A 20,286-nucleotide genomic window follows, 5' to 3' on the forward strand; every position below is an offset into this window, starting at 1 on the left:
CTAGATGCTGGAGGAATATAGTGGGAATAAAACAGGGTCCCTGCTTTCATGGTGCATATATTCTAGTGGGGGGCAGTGGAGGGACAGAGAATCAGCAAATACATATGTAAAAGTATAATAGATAAAGGTAGGTGCTATGGAGGAAAAAAAATGAGTTAAAGGAACAGAAAATGCTGAAAGAAGTGTTTTAAGGAGAGACTGCAGGAAGTGAAGGAGTGTGCTTTGAAGACATCTGCTGCCTAAGCATCCCTGGCAGTGGAAGCAGCTGAAGCCAAGTTACAGAGGCCAGAGTAGGCATGGTATATTTTAGGGTTAGGAAGGGGCCAGTGTGGTTGTAGTGAGCAAGGTCATAAGGGAGACAAAAGTGAGAGATGAGGGCAGAGGGGTCCTAGAAGGCCAGATCACATAGGACCTTTAGTTCAGAGTAAGGACTGACTTTTACCCTGAGATGGTGAGCCATTAGAGGTTATGAATAGAAGAGGAACGTGACCTGATTTAAGGGTGAAATAGATCATTCTCATTGCTGTTTGGAGACTAGATTGTAGGGGAACACGAGTGGAAGTGGAGAAAAAAGATGGGCACATTGAGATTTATTAACTATTAATTCATTTGTATATTCTTTGTTATTTTCCATAAAAAGAGAAGAAGCAGACCAGTTGGAGGCTTTTGCGTAATCCACATAAGAGACAGTGGTGGTTTAGACAATGTGATGGGGATGGAGGTAGTGCAAATAAGTTAAATTCTGGATATATTTTGAAGAAAGCTATGGCAAAATTTTTTGATGGTTTGTATGTGGATTATAAGGGAAAGAGAAGTCAAGATGGTTCCAAGATTTTTGAGTCAAACATCTGGAAGGATAGAGTGTCCGTTTACTGAGACAGAAAAGACTGAAGGAGGAAGAGATTGGCACAGTGGAGACAATCCTATTAGACCTTCAGATGGCGATATTAAGTAGGCAGTGGGATATAGGATACTGTAGTTGAGGGCACAGGTTGAGGCTAGACAGAGAAATCTGAATATTCTCTGTTTATAGATGTTATTTAAAGCTAGGAGACTGGATCAGATTATCTGGGTAGTGAGTACAAATGAACAGGAAAAGAGGTTGAAGGACCGAACTCTGAAGGACCCAGTCTTTCATTTTCAGTTTTCTTCTCCCATTAAGGATACATTTGATGCCTTATTGTTGAGGCAAAGTCAGTTAAAGGGACCGAATTTAAGATACTGCTCTCTAAACTACCATCATATTTTGGAGTTTTTCAAATATTTAGATACAGTTATGGCCATTCTGGAAAAGATTCCTGATGAACTAAGGTGATTGTGTCTTTCTACCAAAAGTGAAAACAGTGTGACAGTCCTGTGTTTTCCCATTTTCTTGGCTGTCAAGAAACTTAAAGGTAAACCTGACATTGTCCTCAACTAGAGTAACTACCTTTAGCTTACGCTTTTAGTATGCTTGTCTTTTCTGGACATAACATGTTGTTTAATTTTTCCCATCTTTAATAGTCCTATTGCACATTCATTTATAATTTAAATCAGTTCAAATAGTTTTGATAGCAGTCAGGACATAAACATAATACAGGAATGAAAACCTCCATTGGACCCACAGTTCTAAAATCCATGAAATAATTCTTTTTTTTTTTTTTTTTTTTCTGAGATAGAGTCTTGGTCTTGTCACCCAGGCTGGAGTGCAATGGCGTGATCTCGGCTCACTGCAACCTCCGCCTCCTGGGTTCAAGTGATTCTCCTGCCTCAGCCTCCCAAGTAGCTGGGATTACAGGCACCAGCCACCACACCTGGCTAATTTTTTCTATTTTTAGTAGAGACGGGGTTTCACCATGTTGGCCAGGCTGGTCTCGAACTCCTGACCTCAGGTGATCCACCCACCTTGGCCTCCCAAAGTGCTGGGATTACAGGCGTGAGCTACCACGTACTGCCTTGATGAAATAATTCTTGATGCTATTGTCTGCCATAGGAAACCTTATCAAAATGGGAGGAAATACATCAAGCATAGAAAATAGGAGGCTGGGTGTGGTAGCTCATGCCTGTATTCCCAGTGCTTTGTGAGGCTGAGGCAGGAGGAATGCTTCAGGCCAAGAGTTTGAGAATAGTCTGGGCAACATCGTGAGTCCCCATCTCTCCAAAAAAAAAAGAGAGAGACAGAAAATGGGAATGTGTGGAAGGGCATCTAAGAAATGGTTAATAGCAGGTAGCTAGGTATCTCTGGGAGAGAGTAGAGTAAGGGCAAGGGGTGAAAAAGGACTTCTTGAATATACATGGCTTGAATTTCTTTAAAAGTATATGTATAAGGTAAACCCTCCAAAAAGGAAATACGTTTCTAATATAATATTACCCTCTCATCCTTAAATATACTTCTTGGATTAATCAGCACAAAGGATGTCACAGTTAGTACATATAAAAACTATCCCAGTTTTGTAGAATTGGAAGCAACATTTTACTTTGGAAATAAAATAGTTTATATATATGTCATTGTTGATAGATACAACTTTGTTGGTGACAGATCCTTGGATTGAGTGTCTCTCTATATGAACATGAATATGCATAAATGTTATTATAAAGCACTCTTCAAATATAAAGCTTTGTAACATTGTTACTCTTGGTAATAATGGTAAGTGGTAAGTTAGAAATTGGTGTATAAACCATTTCCCACGTTGATCTACAGCAAAAAGAAGGAACTCTGTGGTAAATTAAAGCATTAAAGTGAGGCAAGGCTACGAGATCTCTTTAAAGTTATGCTGTGGATAATAGGAAAATCCACTGTGGATTACAAGCAAGGGGCTGACATAGTATAAAGGCCTCCCATAGTATAAATGGGCAGCAACTGTAGTAATCTAGGAATGAGATTTTGGAATAGGGAAGAAATGGAGATAGCTAATTTCTCAAAAGAACTGGCAAATTCTCACTGCATAAACTATCTAAGAGTCCAAAGCACCCAGCACAGTGCTGGATACAGAATGGGAACACAGTAAATATTTGAAGATTCCTAATGAAATTGATGACAAGACCTAATGACTCAGTGGCATGTGCTTTTCAGAAATGGGAGAAGAGAAAGAGTGCCTGGGACAAGTCTCACCCAGCAGAGAAGTGACAGAAGTGGATGGGGGGCAGTACGAGGAAGATGATGTTTGGTTTGGTTTGCTTTTGTGTGTGTGTGTGTGTGCGCGCATGCACAAAGTACAAGATATATTCCCTCAGCTAGTTTAGCAGCCCTGGTATCAGGAGACTCAAAGCTTATTTCTTGCTATAGTCTTTGGAGCCAATAGTCAGAAAGCTAGGGTCAAGGACAGAGAGAAAGAACAAGAAAACCTGCTTCTAAGAATAAAGACCTGTGTAGCAAATACAATTATTAAGGACAAATCTAGACTTCTTAATCTAGTTTCTACAAAACACTGAAAAGCAATGTGCATAATACTTATCAAGTAATATTGATGCTCAGATATGAACTTTATTTTTGTTTCAGCATTTCAGTAAAGGAATTTATGATTCGTATCATATGTAACAAAGAATGAACATCTTTTATAAATAAAGGACATTTACAGATCTATAAGAAAGACAAGTATCCCAAATAAAATGTGAACTAAACAGGCAAAACAATAATAACTATAAATATAAGCCCATGAAAATAAAATATTACTTTACTAGTGCTCAAAAAAATGTAAACTAAAATAACGAGCTACAAATTATAATCATTTAATTGTCAGACTGAAGGCAATGATAATAACCAATGTTGTGAGAATGTGGGATAACAGGCATTCTCACAAACACGTGGTTCTATTTTCAGGCTATTGATGCCTGATAATTTGGTACCTTGTACTTAGTTATCTATTTACCTACTTATAGAGTACTTTTTATCGGATCTAAGTGTGTTTTAGAATTCCTTGGATCCTAGCTGGGTGCAGTAATCCCAACACTTTGGGAGGCTGAGGCAGGAGGATTGCTTGAGGCCAGGAGTTCAAGACCAGCCTGGGCAACATAGCAAGACCCGCTATCTTTGCCAAAAAAATAAAAAATAAAAATAAAAAAATCAGGTGTGGTGGTGCATACCTGTAGCCCTAGCTACTCAGGAGGCTGAGGCAGGAGGATGGTTTGAGCCTGGGAGTTTGAGACTTTAGTGAGCTATCATTGTGCCACTGCACTCAGCGTGGGTGACAGTGACACCCTGACTCAAGAAAAACAGAAAGGATTTCCCAATATACTTACATTCCTAATATAGCATGTATTTGATAAAATTTTGGGAATGCTTTTTAGGAAAAATCTTCTGTAGTTAATAGACTGAGTCACTGATTTATTTAAAATGATAGAAATGAGGAAAAGCTTTATGTTAAAAAAAGCTCTTCAGGGTTATGAACTGGATTTTATATGGAAAATGTGCAAATGTATCACACTTTGGAACATTTTGATCATTTCAGCTGATAAGACTTGACCTTTGACTATCATAGTCTTACCATTTTTTGCTACCTATATGAAAGCTATTTGTTTGAGTCGGGTGGTTCGTTTATCTTTTCCTTCATATCCACAAAAAATGTGATTTTTTTTTTTAACTTAGTGGAAATAATGATCTTTTTAGGGTAAAAGAAACTTGCTTAAAGCATTAGAGGAGCAGAGTGGTATTGTAGTAGATCCAGTTTCTAGTGTAAATTTTGCCATTTCTTACAGACTTAGAGGGACCTGTGGTAAGAGAATCTTTTCCAAACTGTTTTCTTATCTGTGAAAGTAGGAACAGTTGTTACTGCCAGCCTCTTAAAAAGCTACCTGGAGATTAAATGCATCAATATACATAGTGGTTTTATTGAAACGTGAAGTACACACATATCAGTATAAGTTATTATTATTACTACTAGAATTTTAGCCATACATTTAACTGGTAACAGTGTCACATGTTATGGATACAATTCTCTTTGTATGTAATTGCAAAACGTATTTTTAATGTTCTTTCTATATCTAAGCTTTTCAACATGTAACCAATGATTTTCTTTTCTTACTGTCTTTAATTGACACATAATAATTATACATATTTATAGGGTACAGTGTGATATTTTGATACCTTTATACAGTATGTAATGATCAAATCAGTAATTAGCATATCCATCACCTCAAACATTTGTTCTTTGTTTGCATTGGGAACATTCAGAATCCTCTCTTCTAGATATTTGAAAATATAGTATAAATTATTGTTGGCCATAATCACCCTAGAGTACTATACACTAGTAGAACTTATTCCTTCTATTTAGTTGTAATTTTGTATTGGTTAATCAATCTCTTCCTATTCATCTCTTCCCTGCTACCCTTCCCAGCCTTCAGTAACCAGTATTATACTCTGTACTTCTGTGAGATCAACTTATTTAGCTTCCACATATGGGTGAAAACATGCTGTATTTATCTTCCTGTGCCTGGCTTATTTTACTTAACAAAATGTCCTCCAGGCTCATCTATGTTGCTGAAAATGACAGGATTTCATTTTTTTTTAAATGGCCAAATAGTATTCCATTATGTATTGTGTGCCACATTTTCTTTATCCATTCATCTGTTAATGAATGCTTAGGCAGGTTCCATATCTTGACTATTGTGAATAGTGCTGCAGTAAACATGGGAATGCAGATATCTCTTTGACATACTGATTTCCTTTCCTTTGGTTTATATATATCCAGCAATGGGATTAATTCATATAGTAGTTCTGTTTTTAGTTTTTTTGAATAACCTCCATACTGTTTTCCATAATGGCTATACTAATTTACATTTCCACCAATAATATATGAGAGTTTCATTTTCTCCACATTCTTGTCATCGTTTGTTATTATTATTATTTTTTTGCCTCTTTGGTAGTAGCCATTCTAACTTGAAATGATCTCATTGTGGTTTTGATTTGCATTTTCCTGATGATTAGTCATGTTGAGCATTTTTTGATATACTTCTTGGCCATTTATATGTCTTTTTTTTTTTTTTTTTTTTTTAAAAGATGGAGTCGCACTCTGTTGCCCAGGCTGGAGTGCAGTGATGTGATATTGGCTCACTGCAACCTCTGCCTCCCGGGTTCAAGCGATTCTCCTGCTTCAGCCTCCTGAGTAGCTGGGACTACAGGCACCTGCCACCACACCCAGCTATTTTGTTTTTGTATTTTTAGTAGAGAGGGGGTTTCACCATGTTGGCCAGGCTGGTCTCAAACTTCTCACCTCAAATGATCCACCTGCCTCGGCCTCCCAAAGTGCTGGGATTACAGGCATGAGCCACCATGCCTGGCCATTGAGAAGTGCCTATTCAGTTCATTTGCCATTTTAAAAATATACTGTTTATTTATTTATTATTTATTTATTAGGATTATTTATTTTTTATTTTTGGTGTTGAGTTTTTATGTATTTTGGATATTAATCTCTTGTTGGATGAGTAGTTTGCAAATATTTTCTCCCATTCTACAAGTTGGTTTTTTTTTGTTGTGCAGAAGCTTTTTAGTTTGATCTAGTCCCATCTGTTTATTTTTGCTTTCGTTGCCTGTGCTTCTGAGGTCTCATTTACAAAATCTTTGCTGAAATCAATATCCTGAAGTGTTTCCCCCATGTTTTCTTCTAGTAATTTCATAGTTTCAGGTCTTATGTTTAGCTTTTTAATAACTCTTGTGTTGATTTTTGTATATGATGAGAGATAGGGGTCTAGTTTCATTCTTCTGCATATGGAGATCCAGTTTTCCCAGCACCATTTATTGAAGACTGTCCTTTCTCCCCTGTATGTTCTTTGCACCTTTGTAGAAAATCAATTGGGTTTAAATGTGTGGATTTATTTCTGTGTTATCTATTCTGTTCCATTGTTCTATGTATCTATTTTTATGTCACTATCATTGCTGTTTTGGTAGCTATAGCTTTATAGTATATATTGAAATCAAGTAGTGTGAGACTTTCAGGTTTTTTTCTTTTTGCTCAGTATTGCTTTGGTTATTTGGGATCTTTTGTGGTTTCATGTGAATTTTAGGATTTTTTTTTTTTTTTTTTAATTTCTTTGAAGAATGTCACTGGTTCCCTGGTTGTCTAGTGGCTAGGAACAACAGCAAAAAAAAAGAATGCCACTGGCATTTTGATAGAGATTGCATTGAACCTGTAGATCACTTTGTGTGGTATGGCCATCTTAACAGTACTAATTCTTCCAATCCATGAACGTGGGATGTCTTTCCATTTTTTGTGTCCTCTTCCCATTTCTTTCATCAGTGTTTTATAGTTTTATTGTAGAGATCTTTTGCCTCAATGGTTGATTTATTTCCAGGTATTTTATTATTTTTTTTCTGGTGATTGTAAATGGGATTGCTTTCTGGTTTCTTTTTCAACTAGTTTGTTATTGGTTGATATGGTATGGATGTTTTTCTCCTCCCAATCATGTTGAAATGTGATTGGCTTAACACCAAACCATTGATGATAAGTGAGTTCTTACTCAGTTCATGTGAGATCTGGTTGTTTAAAACAGTCTGGGACCTCCTTCTCCCTCTTGCTCCCACTCTTGCCATGTGATACACTTGCTCCTCCTTTGCCTTTTGCCATGACTGGAGGCTTCTTGAGGGCCTTACGAGGAGCAGATGCTGGAGCCCTGCCTGTGCAGCCTGCAGAATTATGCTCCAATTAACCTCTTTTCTTTATAAATTACCCAGTCTCCGGTATTTCTTATATATAACAATGCAGAAGTGGCCCGACACATTGGTGTATAGAAATGCTACTGATTTTTGTATGTTGATTTTGTATTCTGCAACTTTACTGAAGTCATTTATCAGTTCTAAGAGTTTTTTGGTAGAGTCTTTAAGTTTTTCTGTATATAGGATTGTGTCATCTGTAAATAGGAACAGTTTGATATCCTTCTTTTTAATTTGGATGCCCTTTCTTTCTTTCTCTTGCCTAGTTGCCCTGGCTAGTACTTTCAGCACTATGTTGAATAAGAGTGGTGAAAGTGGGCATTTTTATTTTGTTTCAGTTTTTAGAGGAAAAGCTTTCAGCTGTTCCCTATTGAGTATGATGTTAGCTGCAGGTTTGTCATATATGACCTTTATTGTATTGAGGTACATTCCTTCTGTACCTAATTTGTTGAGAGTTTTTATCGTGAAGGAATATTGAATGTTATCAAATGCTTTTTCTGTGTCTCTCGAGATGATCAGATGGTTTTTTCTCCTTTATTTTGTTGATGTGATATATCACATTTATTGATATGCATACATGTAACCATCATTACATCTCTGGCTAAATTTCACTTGATTATGATATATAATCTAATTGGATTCAGTTTGCTAGTATTTTGTTTAGGATTTTTGTGACTGTGTTCATCAGGGATATTGGACTTCAGTTTTCTTTTTTTTGTTGTTTTGTTGTTGTCTGGTTTGGGTATCGGTGTAATGCCCGCCTTACAGAATGAATTTGGAAGAAATCCATTCCCCCACTTCAATTTTTTGAAGTAGTTTGAGAGGAATTTGTATTAGGTATTCTTTAAGTGTTTGGTAAAATTCAGCAGTGAAGCTGTCTGATACTGCTCTTTTCTTTCCTGGAAGAGTTTTTAATACCTGCTTCAATCTTGTTCCTTGTTATTGACCTGTTCAGATTTTCTAATTCTTCTGAGTTGAATCTTGGTTGTAGGTCATATGTCTATGTCCAGTTTTCTTCTAGTTTGTTGGCATAGAGTTGTTCATAGTAGTCTTTAATGATCTTTTTTATTTCTGTGGTATCAGTTGTAAATGTGTTTTTTTCATTTCTTATTTTATTTGTGTCTTCTCTTTTTTCTTAGTCTAGCTAATGAATTGTCAGTTTTGTTTATCTTTTCAAAAACCAACTTTTTGTTTCAGTGACCTTCTGTATTTTTTTTTTTTAGGCCGAATTTTGTTTATTTCTTCTCTGATCTTTATTCCTTCTATCTACTGATTTTGGATTTGATTTGTTCTTGCTTTTCTACTTCTTTGAGATGCATTTTTAGATTGTTTATTTGAATTCTTTCTACTTTTCCAGTGTAGGCGTTTATTGCTATAGGCTTTCCTCTTAGTACTGCTTTTGCTATATTTCATAGGCTTTGGTAGGTTGTGGTTTTATTTTCAGTTGTTTCAGGAAATATTTAAATTTTCTTCTTAATTTCTTTGCTATCTATTGGTTATTCAGGAATATGTTGTTTAGTTTGCATGTATTTGTACTGTGTCCAAAATTCTTGTTATTGATTTGTAGTTTTATTTCATTGTGGTTAGAAAACCAAAACATATCAAACAAAAAATTTATTAAGACTTATTTTGTGGCCTAACTTATGGTCTGACATGGAGAATGTTCCATGCACTGATGTGTGTCTGCAGCTATTGGATCAGATGTTCTATTAACTTCTGTTAGGACCATTTCATTTCTGGAGCAGTGGTCTTTTTGGTCCATTTTGTTTATAGAGCAGTTTATTAACTTCTGTTAGGACAATTTCATTTCTAGAGCAGTGGTCTTTTTGGTCCATTTTGTTTATAGAGCAGTTTAAGTCCAAAGTTTCTTTGTTGGTTTTCTTTCTTGATGATCTTCCCAGTGCCATGAGTGAGGTATTGAAGTCCCCAACTATTATTGTATTGAAGTCTATCTTTCTCATTAGATCTGGTAGCAATTGCTTTATATATCTGGGTGTTCCAGTGTTGGGTGCATATATATTTACAACTGTTATGTCCTCTTGTTTAAATGATACCTTTATCTTTATATAATGACCTTGTTTTTTCTCTTTGCATTGTTTTTGACTTAAAGTCTATTATGTCTGATGTATATAGTTGACTCTCGAACAACATAGGTTTGAATTGTACAGGTTCACTTATATATTTATATTTTAAAAACCACATATCAATAGAAAATACAATATTCATAGGATGTGAAATTTGCATATATGGAGGGCCTACTTTTTGTATACATAGATTTCACAGGGCCAACTTCAGGACTTGAGTATGCACAGATTTTGGTGCACATGGAGTGTCCTGGAACAAATGCCTTGTATATGCTGAGTTGTGAATGTAGTTATCCTGCTTATTTTTGGTTTCTATTTATGTAGAATATCTTTTTCTATCCTTTCGTTTTCAGTCTATGTGTATCTTTATGGGTAAAGTGAGTTTCTTGTAGGTAGCATATAGTTGAGTATTTAAAAAAATCTATCCAGCCAATCTCTGTCTTTTAACTGGGAAATTTAATTCATTTATATTCAAGATAAATAGGTAAGAACTTCTGTCATTTTGTTAATTGTTTTCTTTTTTTTATGTTCTTTGTTCCTTTCTTTATCTTTTATTGTCTATCTCTTCAGTTTTGTGTTTTTTTTTTTTTGTAGTGATAAAATTGGATTCTTTTCTCTTTCTCATTTGGGTATCTGCTCTGCCAGTGAGTTTTAAGCTTTCATATATTTTCATGATGGTAGTTCATCCTTTCACTTCCAGATGTAGGACTCCCGTAAGCATTTCTTGTAAGACTTATCCTTTCACTTCAGATGTAGGACTCCCATAAGCATTTCTTGTAAGACTAGTCTAGTGGTGATAAATTCTCTCAGTTTTTTCTTGTCTGGGAAAGACTTTGTTTCTCCTTTATTTCAGAAGGATAGCTTGCTGGAGTTGTATTCTTGGCTGGTAGGTTTTTTTTTTTTTCTTTCAGCATTTTTGAATGTTATCATTCCATTCTCTCCTGGCTTATAATGTTTCTGCAGATAAATCTGCTTTTAGTCTAATAGGGATTCCCTTATACATGACTTGATGCTTTTTTCTTGCTGTTTTTAATATTCTTTTTTTGTCTTTGACTTTTGACAGTTTTATGAGAATGTGCTTTGGAGAGGACATTTTTGGGTTGAATACGTTTGAAGATCTTTGAGTTTCCTGAATGGGGATGTCCATCTTTCTTTCAGGACTTGGGGAGTTTTCAGCTAAAATGTTTTCTATGCCCAACTTCACTCCTTCTGTAACTCTCAATATGTAAAAATTTGTTTACTTAATGGTGTCCCATTAGTACCACAGGTTTCTTTATTCTTTTTTATGTTTTCCTCTTTCTTTTTTTTTTTTGTCTGACTAGGTTATTTCAAAACACCTGACTTTGAGTTTAAATACTCTTTCTTTTGCTTGATGTAGTCTGTTGTTAAGCTTTCAATTGTGTTTTTAAATTTCATTCATTGAATTCTTGTTTTTTCTTTTTTCTTTTTACTATCAGATGGGCAATGTGCTTGTTTCAGGACAAAGTTTGAGGGAGGCACGTCTTACACATAAGTGTGAACATTCAATCATCACACTTTATTCATTGAATTCTTAAGCTCTGTTTTTTTTTAAATGATATATATATCTTTTTGTTGAATTTCTCATTTAGATCATTAATTGTTTTTCTGATTTGCTTGTATTATCTATTTATATTTTCTTGTATCTCACTGGATTTCCTTAAGATCATCATTTTGAATTACCTTTCAGGCATTTTGCAGATTTTCTTCTCTTTAAGTTTGTTACTGGAGAGTTGTGTTTCTTTGGAGGTGTCATATTTCCTTGTTTTTCCATGTTTCTTTTTTTTTTTTTTAACTTAAAAAAATTGTTTAAATAAAAGTATCTCTTTATTTATTTTTTTAAATTTATTCACCTAGAGACAGGGTCTCACTCTGTTGCCCAGGCTGGAGTACAGTGGTGCTATCTCAGCTCACTGCAACCTCTGCCTCCCCGTTCAAGCGATTCTTCTGCCTCAGCCTCCTTAGTAGTTGGGACTACAGGTGCCCACCACCACGCCTGGCTAATTTTTGTTATTTTTGGTAAAAATGCGGTTTCATCATGTTGGCCATACTGGTCCCGAACTCTTGACCTGAAGTGATCCACCTGCCTCAGCCTCCCAAAGTGCTAGGATTGCAGGCGTGAGCCACCTCACCTGGCCTGGCCTGTTTTTCCGTATTTCTTTTGTTCCTACATTGATATTTGTGTGTCTAGTAGAACAGTCGTATCTTCCACTTTTATGAAGTAACTTTTGTAGGGAAAGACTTTTTTCTCTGTATATCAGTTAGGTTGGGTGTTTGGTTTAGCTTCTGGTTGGGCACAGAAGTATAATTGCCTTGTGATTTTTTTGGCTGTAATCAACATCAGCAATGTCTGTATGTGCCTCAGTGGCCTTGACTTTGGTGTTTGTGGAGACAGTGGCACGGTTTTGCTGGGAAGAGGGATTGCCAGATGGGTTAGTTCTCAGTCCCTGGTGAGTGAGCATGGTGCATGGTAGATCCTCCATGGGAGGGGGAAGGGTTGCTGGTGGTGTCAGTTGTCTTGGTCCATATGGGGCACATGTGGCACATGGTTTCTCTCTACTGCTAGATAGATCATGGTTGCTTGAGGCGATAGATGCTGGCCAGGCTAATTCTTAGTCTCTGGGGAATGCATATGTCAGCCTTCTCTTCCTGGTGGCAGTGTCCCCATTGTACTTGAATATTTGTTTTTGTTTTTGGAGTGTAGGGTGCTACATGGACTGAGGTCATAGTGGTACCACTGAAACTAGCTGGGTTCATGATCCTGCAGCCTTCTGTGTGGGCATGGTGGGATGATGACAGATGGCACCCCTAGGATATGGAGATGTTTGGGTTATTGGCCTCCAGGTCAGAATGCACACCAGCAGTGGTTCCATTCCTAAAATGGGGTCGAACTGTAACAGCTTGGGTCTCATGGGATGGGGAGGACTCAGCTTGTGTTCCTTTTAAGGAGCAATTCAGCTGTCTATACTCCAGGAAGGTCCCTCTACTGAGCTCAGGGTCTGTGAGAACTGTGGAACTCTTCGGTAGCTAGGATTGCAGGTATTTGTGATGGTAATGGTGACTCTTAGGTATCTCCCACTTAACGTTTTACCCACAATAGGAAGTCCCTCTCAGCTTTAAGCTGATTACATCTGGAGGCTTCATTTCCCCCTCTAAGCTGCCATGCCGAGTTTCTTTGCCTCAGAAGGTTTTTGTCACTTCCTTGCTGAATTGTCATTTTCTCCCTTAGACATTCTGCCTGAAGCGCTGTTATTTGTTGTTTTGGTCCTTCTTTGCAGAGGAGACAAGGATTGGGCACCTCCAGTTGGCCATCTTGATGACGTCTAACCAGTGTTTTTCTAGTTAAGATTTTAATTTCTGTGATTTTGCTCTGGTGATAGTGGGATTGCTGAATGGGTCAGTGTCAATTTAGTGGCCTCTAATGTGGAGATTTGTTTGAGATAAATTTACCCCAATATTATTTAACTGCCCATGATTGATCTCAATAAATTATTTATCCAACTTTCAATGCTTGCCTGCCTGGTTGCGCTTTGTAAAATTTCCACTTGGGGGTAGTGTTTCATTGCACAATCAAACAATGCTTTCTTCACTTAAGTATCACATATTCTAACTTGCTTTTGAACTTTCTTGTGCTTAAAAAGGGTCATAAAAGACTGTTAGCCGTCTTAAAATCTTGATATTTTTTAACTGGTTGTTTCCTGTCATTTGAATAATTGCATTGAAATGAACAGTTAATAAGAATTCAGTGTTTTGAGAATCCTAACACTTTTTTCCATCTGTTAAGGGGTAATATAAGCCTCTTTCTATTATTTTTGTGTCTTTGTAACATTTTTATTTGCAATAAGACATCATATTATACTGTCAGAAAAAAATCTCAGTCCGCATTTTGAAAAACTCATTTCCTGTTTTCAAAAAGTTAAGTGAAAATATATATGCCTTAGCTGATTTTAGGCATTGGCTTTTTCTCCATATTATCCCATTACCTATTTATCCAGTTCCACTGTCAACCCGCACTCCAGTTTTAAAAAGAGCAATTTTTCAGAAAAAAAAAAATCTTGTTTCAAAAAATTGTGTTAATCATAACGATTACATTTTCATGTATACAATTCTGCTGTTTATTAATTAGTAACTTTTTTATTGATATAGTTTTCAAAATCTCTGCAGTAACCCTATGGAGAAGATCATTTCACAATGCAGATTCTTTGTTTCAAATAATTCTCTTAAGTTCTGTTTTTCCAAGTTATTTTCAAATAATTCTCTTAAGTTCTGTTTTTCCAAGTTATTTGGCATTTGTCTATGTATCTTTTTATTAGTTTTTGCATGTTATTTTGTAAATTTTTTCATAAATTCTTGTGTAAATTAACTTTGTTATTTGTTCTTGTTTGATTATGTTGGCTTGGATATATGCTTTATGCTAAAATCTGTGTATCACTGTCGCCGTCACATACTTAATTTTCAATAAATAATAAACTCTTTGAGGGCAAACACCATTCTTACACATTTGTGTGTTCCTCTGTAGATTTTCTTGCAAGTAGTAAATTCTCAATGTTTGTAAATATATACTTGGATATAGGGAGATGTTATATGGTAAGTGTGATCAGGTGTTAAACATACGAACATGGAGTTATGGTATAAATTAGTGACTAAACATGTCCTGGTTCTGTATGTAATTTTTGACCTCTTTTGATAAATAGTTTTTATTTCTTTCATTTTAGACACTGTGTATGTTGTAAAAACTTAAAATACTATTTTTTAATATTTTAAGCTCATGCCTGTTGCTTTTAAAATCACCATTCTTATACATAAAGACTTTCTTATGGAGAAGATATTTCAACATTGTATGCTTAATCTTTAAAAACTTTTTTATTGTGGTAAGAATACTTACGAGATCTATCCTCTTCACAAGGTTTTAAGTGTACAATATAGTATTGTTATAGGTATGTTGTATAGCCGATCTCTAGAACTTATTTATCTTGCATGATTGAAACTTTTTTTTTTTTCTTAAGACAGAGTTTCCACTCTGCTGTCCAGACTGGGGTGCCGTGGCATGATCTCAGCTCACTGCAACCTTTGCCTTCTGGGTTCAAGCGATTCTTCTGCCTCAGCCTCCTGAGTAGCTGGGATTGCAGGTGTGCGTCATCACGCCCAGCTAATTTTTGTATTTTTAGTAGAGACGGGGTTTCACCATGTTGGCCAGGTTGATCTTGAACTCCTGACCTCAGGTGATCCCCCCCACCTCAGCCTCCCAAAGTGTTGGGATTACACGCATGAGCCACTACACCCAGCCAAATGTAATTGAAACTTTATACCCATTGGTTTGCAACTCTCCATTTCCAGCATCTCCCTAGTTCCTGGCAACCATCATTCTATTTTCTGATTCTATGAGTTTTGATATTTTAGATACCCCACATAAGTAGAATCATGCCAGTATTTGTCCTTTTGTGACTCACTTATTTCTTTTAACATAGTGTCTTCAGAATGTATTCATATTATCACATATTGCAGTATTTTATTCTTTTTAAATGCAGAATACTATTCCATTGCATGTATATACCCCATTTTCTTTATTGATTCATCTATCCACAGACATTTAGGTTGTTTCCACATCTTAGCTATTGTGAATTGTGTTGCAGTGAACATTGGAGTGCTAATATCCTTTGATATTTGAAGAGAATTTCAAGTCAGTTTTTCTTCTGATTTCAGTTGTTTTGGATAAAGACGTGGAAGTAGGATTGATCGATTTTAGAGTAGTTTTGTTTTCCTGTGTATTTAATCTTAAAGTGATTTTCACATTTTTTCTTTTCTTTTGCTGAAAAGTGGGTTGAATCTTTTTTTTTTTTTTTTAACTTTTCTTCCCTGCTCCTTTTTTTTTTCTGGATCGGATCTTGCTCTGTTGCCCAGGCTGGAGTGCAGTGGCATGATCATAGCTCACTGCAGCATTGATTTCCCAGGTTCAAGCAATCCTCCCACCTCAGCCTCCCAAGTAGCTGGGACTACAGCTAGATGCCATAATGCCCAGCTAATTATTTTGGTTTTTAGTAGAGATGAAATCTTGCTATGTTGCCCAGGCTGGTGGTCTTGGACGCCTAAGCTCAGGCAGTCCTCCCACCTTAGCCTTCCAAAGTGCTGGAATTACAGGTATAAACCACCATGCCCAGGCTTTTTTACTTTTTGAAAGAGGAAAAACACTGCATAGTTAAAAATGTCGTGAGAAGAACCCATGTTTAAATATTTTTGCTGTTTATTTATGTCTGTATTCAAAAATGAAGAGGAATGTTTTGAAAATGCCTGTGGTGTGATTAGTAAGATGGGATAGGGTAGGAAGGAATTGGGCAGGTGACTGAAGAGAAGTGCTAATAATTAGAATTTCATTTTCAACACACACGTGCGCGCACGCACACACACACACATTGGAAGTCTAAAATAATTAATTGTTGTTTGTTTGTTTTTGCGTTACAGTGAATGATTTGGGAGGGGACTTCAAAGGAGTTGGTAAAGGCTCCTTGGCTGCTGATAAGGTTGTTGAAGAAATAAGAAGGAGAGGTGGAAAAGCAGTGGCCAGCTATGGTATGGTATTTGAGAGAACTATACTACTTATTTTCCTTCAACTAATGCTGTTTGCCACATTAATAATCTTTGAGCAAATATCTCAGTATTCCAGTGTAATTATGATTTTCTAAGTCTGCCAAAATTCTCTGACTACGTATTTTATATATGGGAGAATTTTTAACACTTTTGATGTAGACTATTTCATGATTCTAACCTTTGTTCTGTTGTTTACTATTTTTCTTAGTGAGCACACACAATAATTACAATTCTTAGTGAGCACATACAATAATTAGTAAATTATTGTAGATATGGATATGTTCTAAGTTCTGTTGAGTGAATAGCATCTGTCGTGTACTCTGACCCACAGAATTTAGAAGTCCTTTGGAAGGGAGGTTGCTGAAATTTCATACAAATTTTCATTTCCCTCAGATTCAGTGGAAGAAGGAGAGAAGGTTGTGAAGACAGCACTGGATGCTTTTGGAAGAATAGGTGATGTTTCTTTGTGTTATGGCTCTTATGGAGCAACTTCTACCTTCCTAATAAAATATTTTTAAGTTGACTTTTATTTACTAAACAGATACCTCTTTCCTCATAATCACATTTTAAAATTTGATTTATAAGTTAATTATTTTACTTATTTCAAAAAGGGCTTCATTGAGGTGGCAAGTTTATGGCTATAGTGTTGAGTTTGTTTTTTTGCACCTTAAGTGCTTTAAAAAACTTGTAAACATTTACTCAGTGTCCTTTTTTAAATAATTCAGTTAAACCTCAAAGATGTTTATAAGATAAAAAATAAACCAATATTTTGGCAATAGAGGACCCAGTGGATTCTTTTGGATAATTATAATAATTTGGATTAAAATGATCCAATATCTTGCAAATTACTTATGATGATTTCTCTGTAATAAAAATCTTAATTTTTAAGAAATATTTGAAATAAATTGTTTAGTCTGTTATTTCTCTAGCTAATCTTCCCAGTTTAGTCCCACGTACTCTTAATAGATTATTTAACTGCTAGATGGAGACATCACAGAAGATAAGCCCAACATGTTTACAATCTGAAAAACATTACTTATTCTTAATTGAATGTACTCTCCCCTTTTTTGTTTGGTCTGTCACATTTATTTTTCTTATTATGTTTGATGGAACTCATAAGAACCATGTTCACATATCATCTGACAGGGATAGAAACCACAAAAATATGAAATCATAGGGTGAAAATAGCCACAAGAGGGCTGAACCTTAAAAAGTAATTATTTTCTTTCATAGTGAGAAAATAATTATGTATCAAGATAAGGCATCAGTTTGTAACTCTGATGGTTTTCTTTTTGGGCCTTTTACTTTTGAGTGGCAAGGAAAAAATCTAACTTTAACTTGCTAAGTGAATTCTGAGGTTAAGTGTAGAACGGCTTATGATTCTGATTCCTTAGAACCTAAGAGTTGTACAGTAGCTAATTCTATAAATAAGTGGATAGAATTTTGATAGAGAGGTGGGAAAATTTATAGATATTAGTTTGAGAGGAAGGTGCTTGATATAATGTGATACTTAGGCTTTTGTGAGTCAATTTTTTTGATGTAGGTATAGAGTTTGTTTTAATAGCACTCTTTACCTATTATATTTACTTTTTCATGGTTAAAAAAGCCAGTTTTGAGAGAAATGTGAGTTGTAAGCAAATGCAAACTACTATGCTTGCTTTTATATGTGACTGGATCTTTTTATATTGTAGATGTTGTGGTCAACAATGCTGGGTGAGTATTTCTTTTTCATTTTTAGTGATGTGCATATAATTTTTTAAAAAATATAACTTTCCTCTTCTTACCCTATACAACATTGATTTTTTAGAATTCTGAGGGATCGTTCTTTTGCTAGGATAAGTGATGAAGACTGGGGTAAGTTGATTTTAATATGTCTCTGTGGAACTTACTTATCCATTTAGCCTTTTTAATATTTGATAAATTTATACATTTAAGGAATAACTTGCTTCTACCTACTTTTGCTGCTAGTATATATGATGAGTAAGCTGTGTACTGAAAACAATAAATAGTTAGAAGTAGCCTCTTTTAGAAAATATTTAATACGTTTAAAAAATGTTAAATCATTTGTTTAGAAGTTGTCTAAAAGGATTTTATTTCTTCAGGTTTCCCTCTCCCGTTTTTTTCTCCTTAAGAGGTTGTCAGCATTTTCTAGCTGTATTAACTCTAACAGCCTTTAATGTGCTTATCCAGATGTGTGAATCTTTCTCAAGAGCAGGAGCAGGATATGTAAGGGAGTCTAGTGTACTAAAAATGATGGCGATCTTAGAACAGGTTAGGACAAAACCTGGATATAATTTTGAAGCTTCTAGTAAATAGGAAAGTTTTCCATTCTGTCTGAATTGGAAAGATTGAGTTTAGATAATGAACAAATCACAGTTAAGAGTTTTTTTTTTTTCTTTTGCTCTTCTTTGTCCTTACTTCCATTGGCCATCAGAACTAAAATGAAGAGTGGTGGCTGAGACAGTGGGAGGCATGGCAACTGAGGTGAAACAGTTGTATCATTGTTTATAGAATGTGTTTTGGGGGAATATTGCCTGACTGTCTTTTGAAAGAAGAATTAATATCTTTGATTTACAGTTAAGCTAAGAAGAGCTTTTAGTTTCTGCTTCCTTTGTAACAACTGGGATAAAAAAGAAGCTAAGAAAGATAGGATTTGCTGGTAAAGGGGGCCTATGTTGGTGCTTTTCTTGGTGCTGCGATGGGACTGAGGTATTTCCTTCTCTGATGCCATCCTACTAAGCCCACTACTCCTGACTACCCTTCTCTCTCTCTTTTTTTTTAGTTCCTTTTTTCACTCTTACATTCTTCTTCTAATATACACAGGAAAACATTTGTTTTAACAAAATTAAGAATGCTTAAAAAGTTTGACAGTTAAAATCTAGAGTTGTCTGTCTGAATGTTTTGTAAGTGCTTCATTAGATCGAAATCTGTGAAAACAGGCCTCTTTGATGAACTCATTTGCAGACGGTAACAGTAGGGATCTAGTGAATATTTTGTAAATATTTCTTAATGAGCTATGTGGTTTATGATTATGCTTTAACTGATGTTAGTGTTGAGTGCCAGTTATATTTGTAAAAATCTTGGATTTTATATTAGCAAATTTTTATATAAAGTAGGCATAAATTAAGGGCATAGCATTATATTTGGATGTAGGTGTTCCATTAATTTTACAAATTATGAGGAAAGCTGTTGTAGTTCTAGGTGTGAACTATCGATTAGTAGCATAACTGAAACAAAGGCAAAATACTCATTGGGGTGCGACAGTAGGTGATTTTATACATTAGGTATAAAATGAACATCTTTGTATAAATACAACATTGCTTATGTTGATTCTCAGACATGCTTATCTAAGTTTTTACAAAATATTCAATAAAAATAATTTATTGTTTTAGATATAATCCACAGAGTTCATTTGCGGGGCTCATTCCAAGTGACACGGGCAGCATGGGATCACATGAAGAAACAGAAATACGGAAGGTAGAGTTGCATGTGGTTGTCAAGGGGGATTGAAGATGTTGTGTCTGAGGGTTCTTGTGTACAGGGAAAGATGATGTGAAGTGTTGTGAAATGATTTATGATATTGAGGAAAACATCTTTAGATATGGCTTTTAACATATGGTTTTGACACATACCCTCATTAAATTGGTATCACTTAGTCACAGATTGGCTGAGCTGGACAGCTTTATATTTATTTTTTACCTCTTTTTGTTATTAAAGATTTTCTTGCTGTTCTCTGGCAACTTTTATTTTATTTTGAGACATGGTTTCATTCTTGCCCAGGCTGGAGTACAGTGGCATGAACATGGCTCACTGCAGCCTTACCTCCTGGACTCAAGCAGTCCTCCCACTTTAGCCTCCCAAGTAGCTGGGACTGCAGGTATGTGCCACCACACCTGGCTAATTTTTTAATTTTTTGGTAGAGATGGTGTCTCATTTTGTTGCCCAGGCTGGTCTCAAACTCTTGGGCCCAAGTGA

At 35.6% G+C, this 20,286-nt stretch overlaps 1 protein-coding gene and 1 non-coding gene across 2 annotated transcripts in view; one reads left to right on the plus strand and one right to left on the minus strand.

Moving 5' to 3' along the window:
- The window catches only part of HSD17B4 (hydroxysteroid 17-beta dehydrogenase 4), an 89,041-nt gene that overhangs the window by 7,927 nt on the left and 60,828 nt on the right, over positions 1-20,286 (plus strand). The window contains exons 3-7 of the mRNA XM_009208940.1: positions 16,186-16,293; positions 16,705-16,764; positions 18,003-18,024; positions 18,119-18,165; positions 19,704-19,788. Coding sequence (XP_009207204.1) covers positions 16,186-16,293; positions 16,705-16,764; positions 18,003-18,024; positions 18,119-18,165; positions 19,704-19,788 — 322 coding nt within the window. The remainder of the gene's footprint in view (positions 1-16,185; positions 16,294-16,704; positions 16,765-18,002; positions 18,025-18,118; positions 18,166-19,703; positions 19,789-20,286) is intronic.
- Positions 11,160-11,258, minus strand: LOC116275175. Its single transcript, XR_004184130.1, has one exon. It is a non-coding gene; the product is annotated as a small nucleolar RNA U13 (small nucleolar RNA).

The sequence above is a fragment of the Papio anubis genome, chromosome 5 (genome assembly GCF_008728515.1).
Source record: "Papio anubis isolate 15944 chromosome 5, Panubis1.0, whole genome shotgun sequence".
Classification (NCBI taxonomy): domain Eukaryota; kingdom Metazoa; phylum Chordata; class Mammalia; order Primates; family Cercopithecidae; genus Papio; species Papio anubis.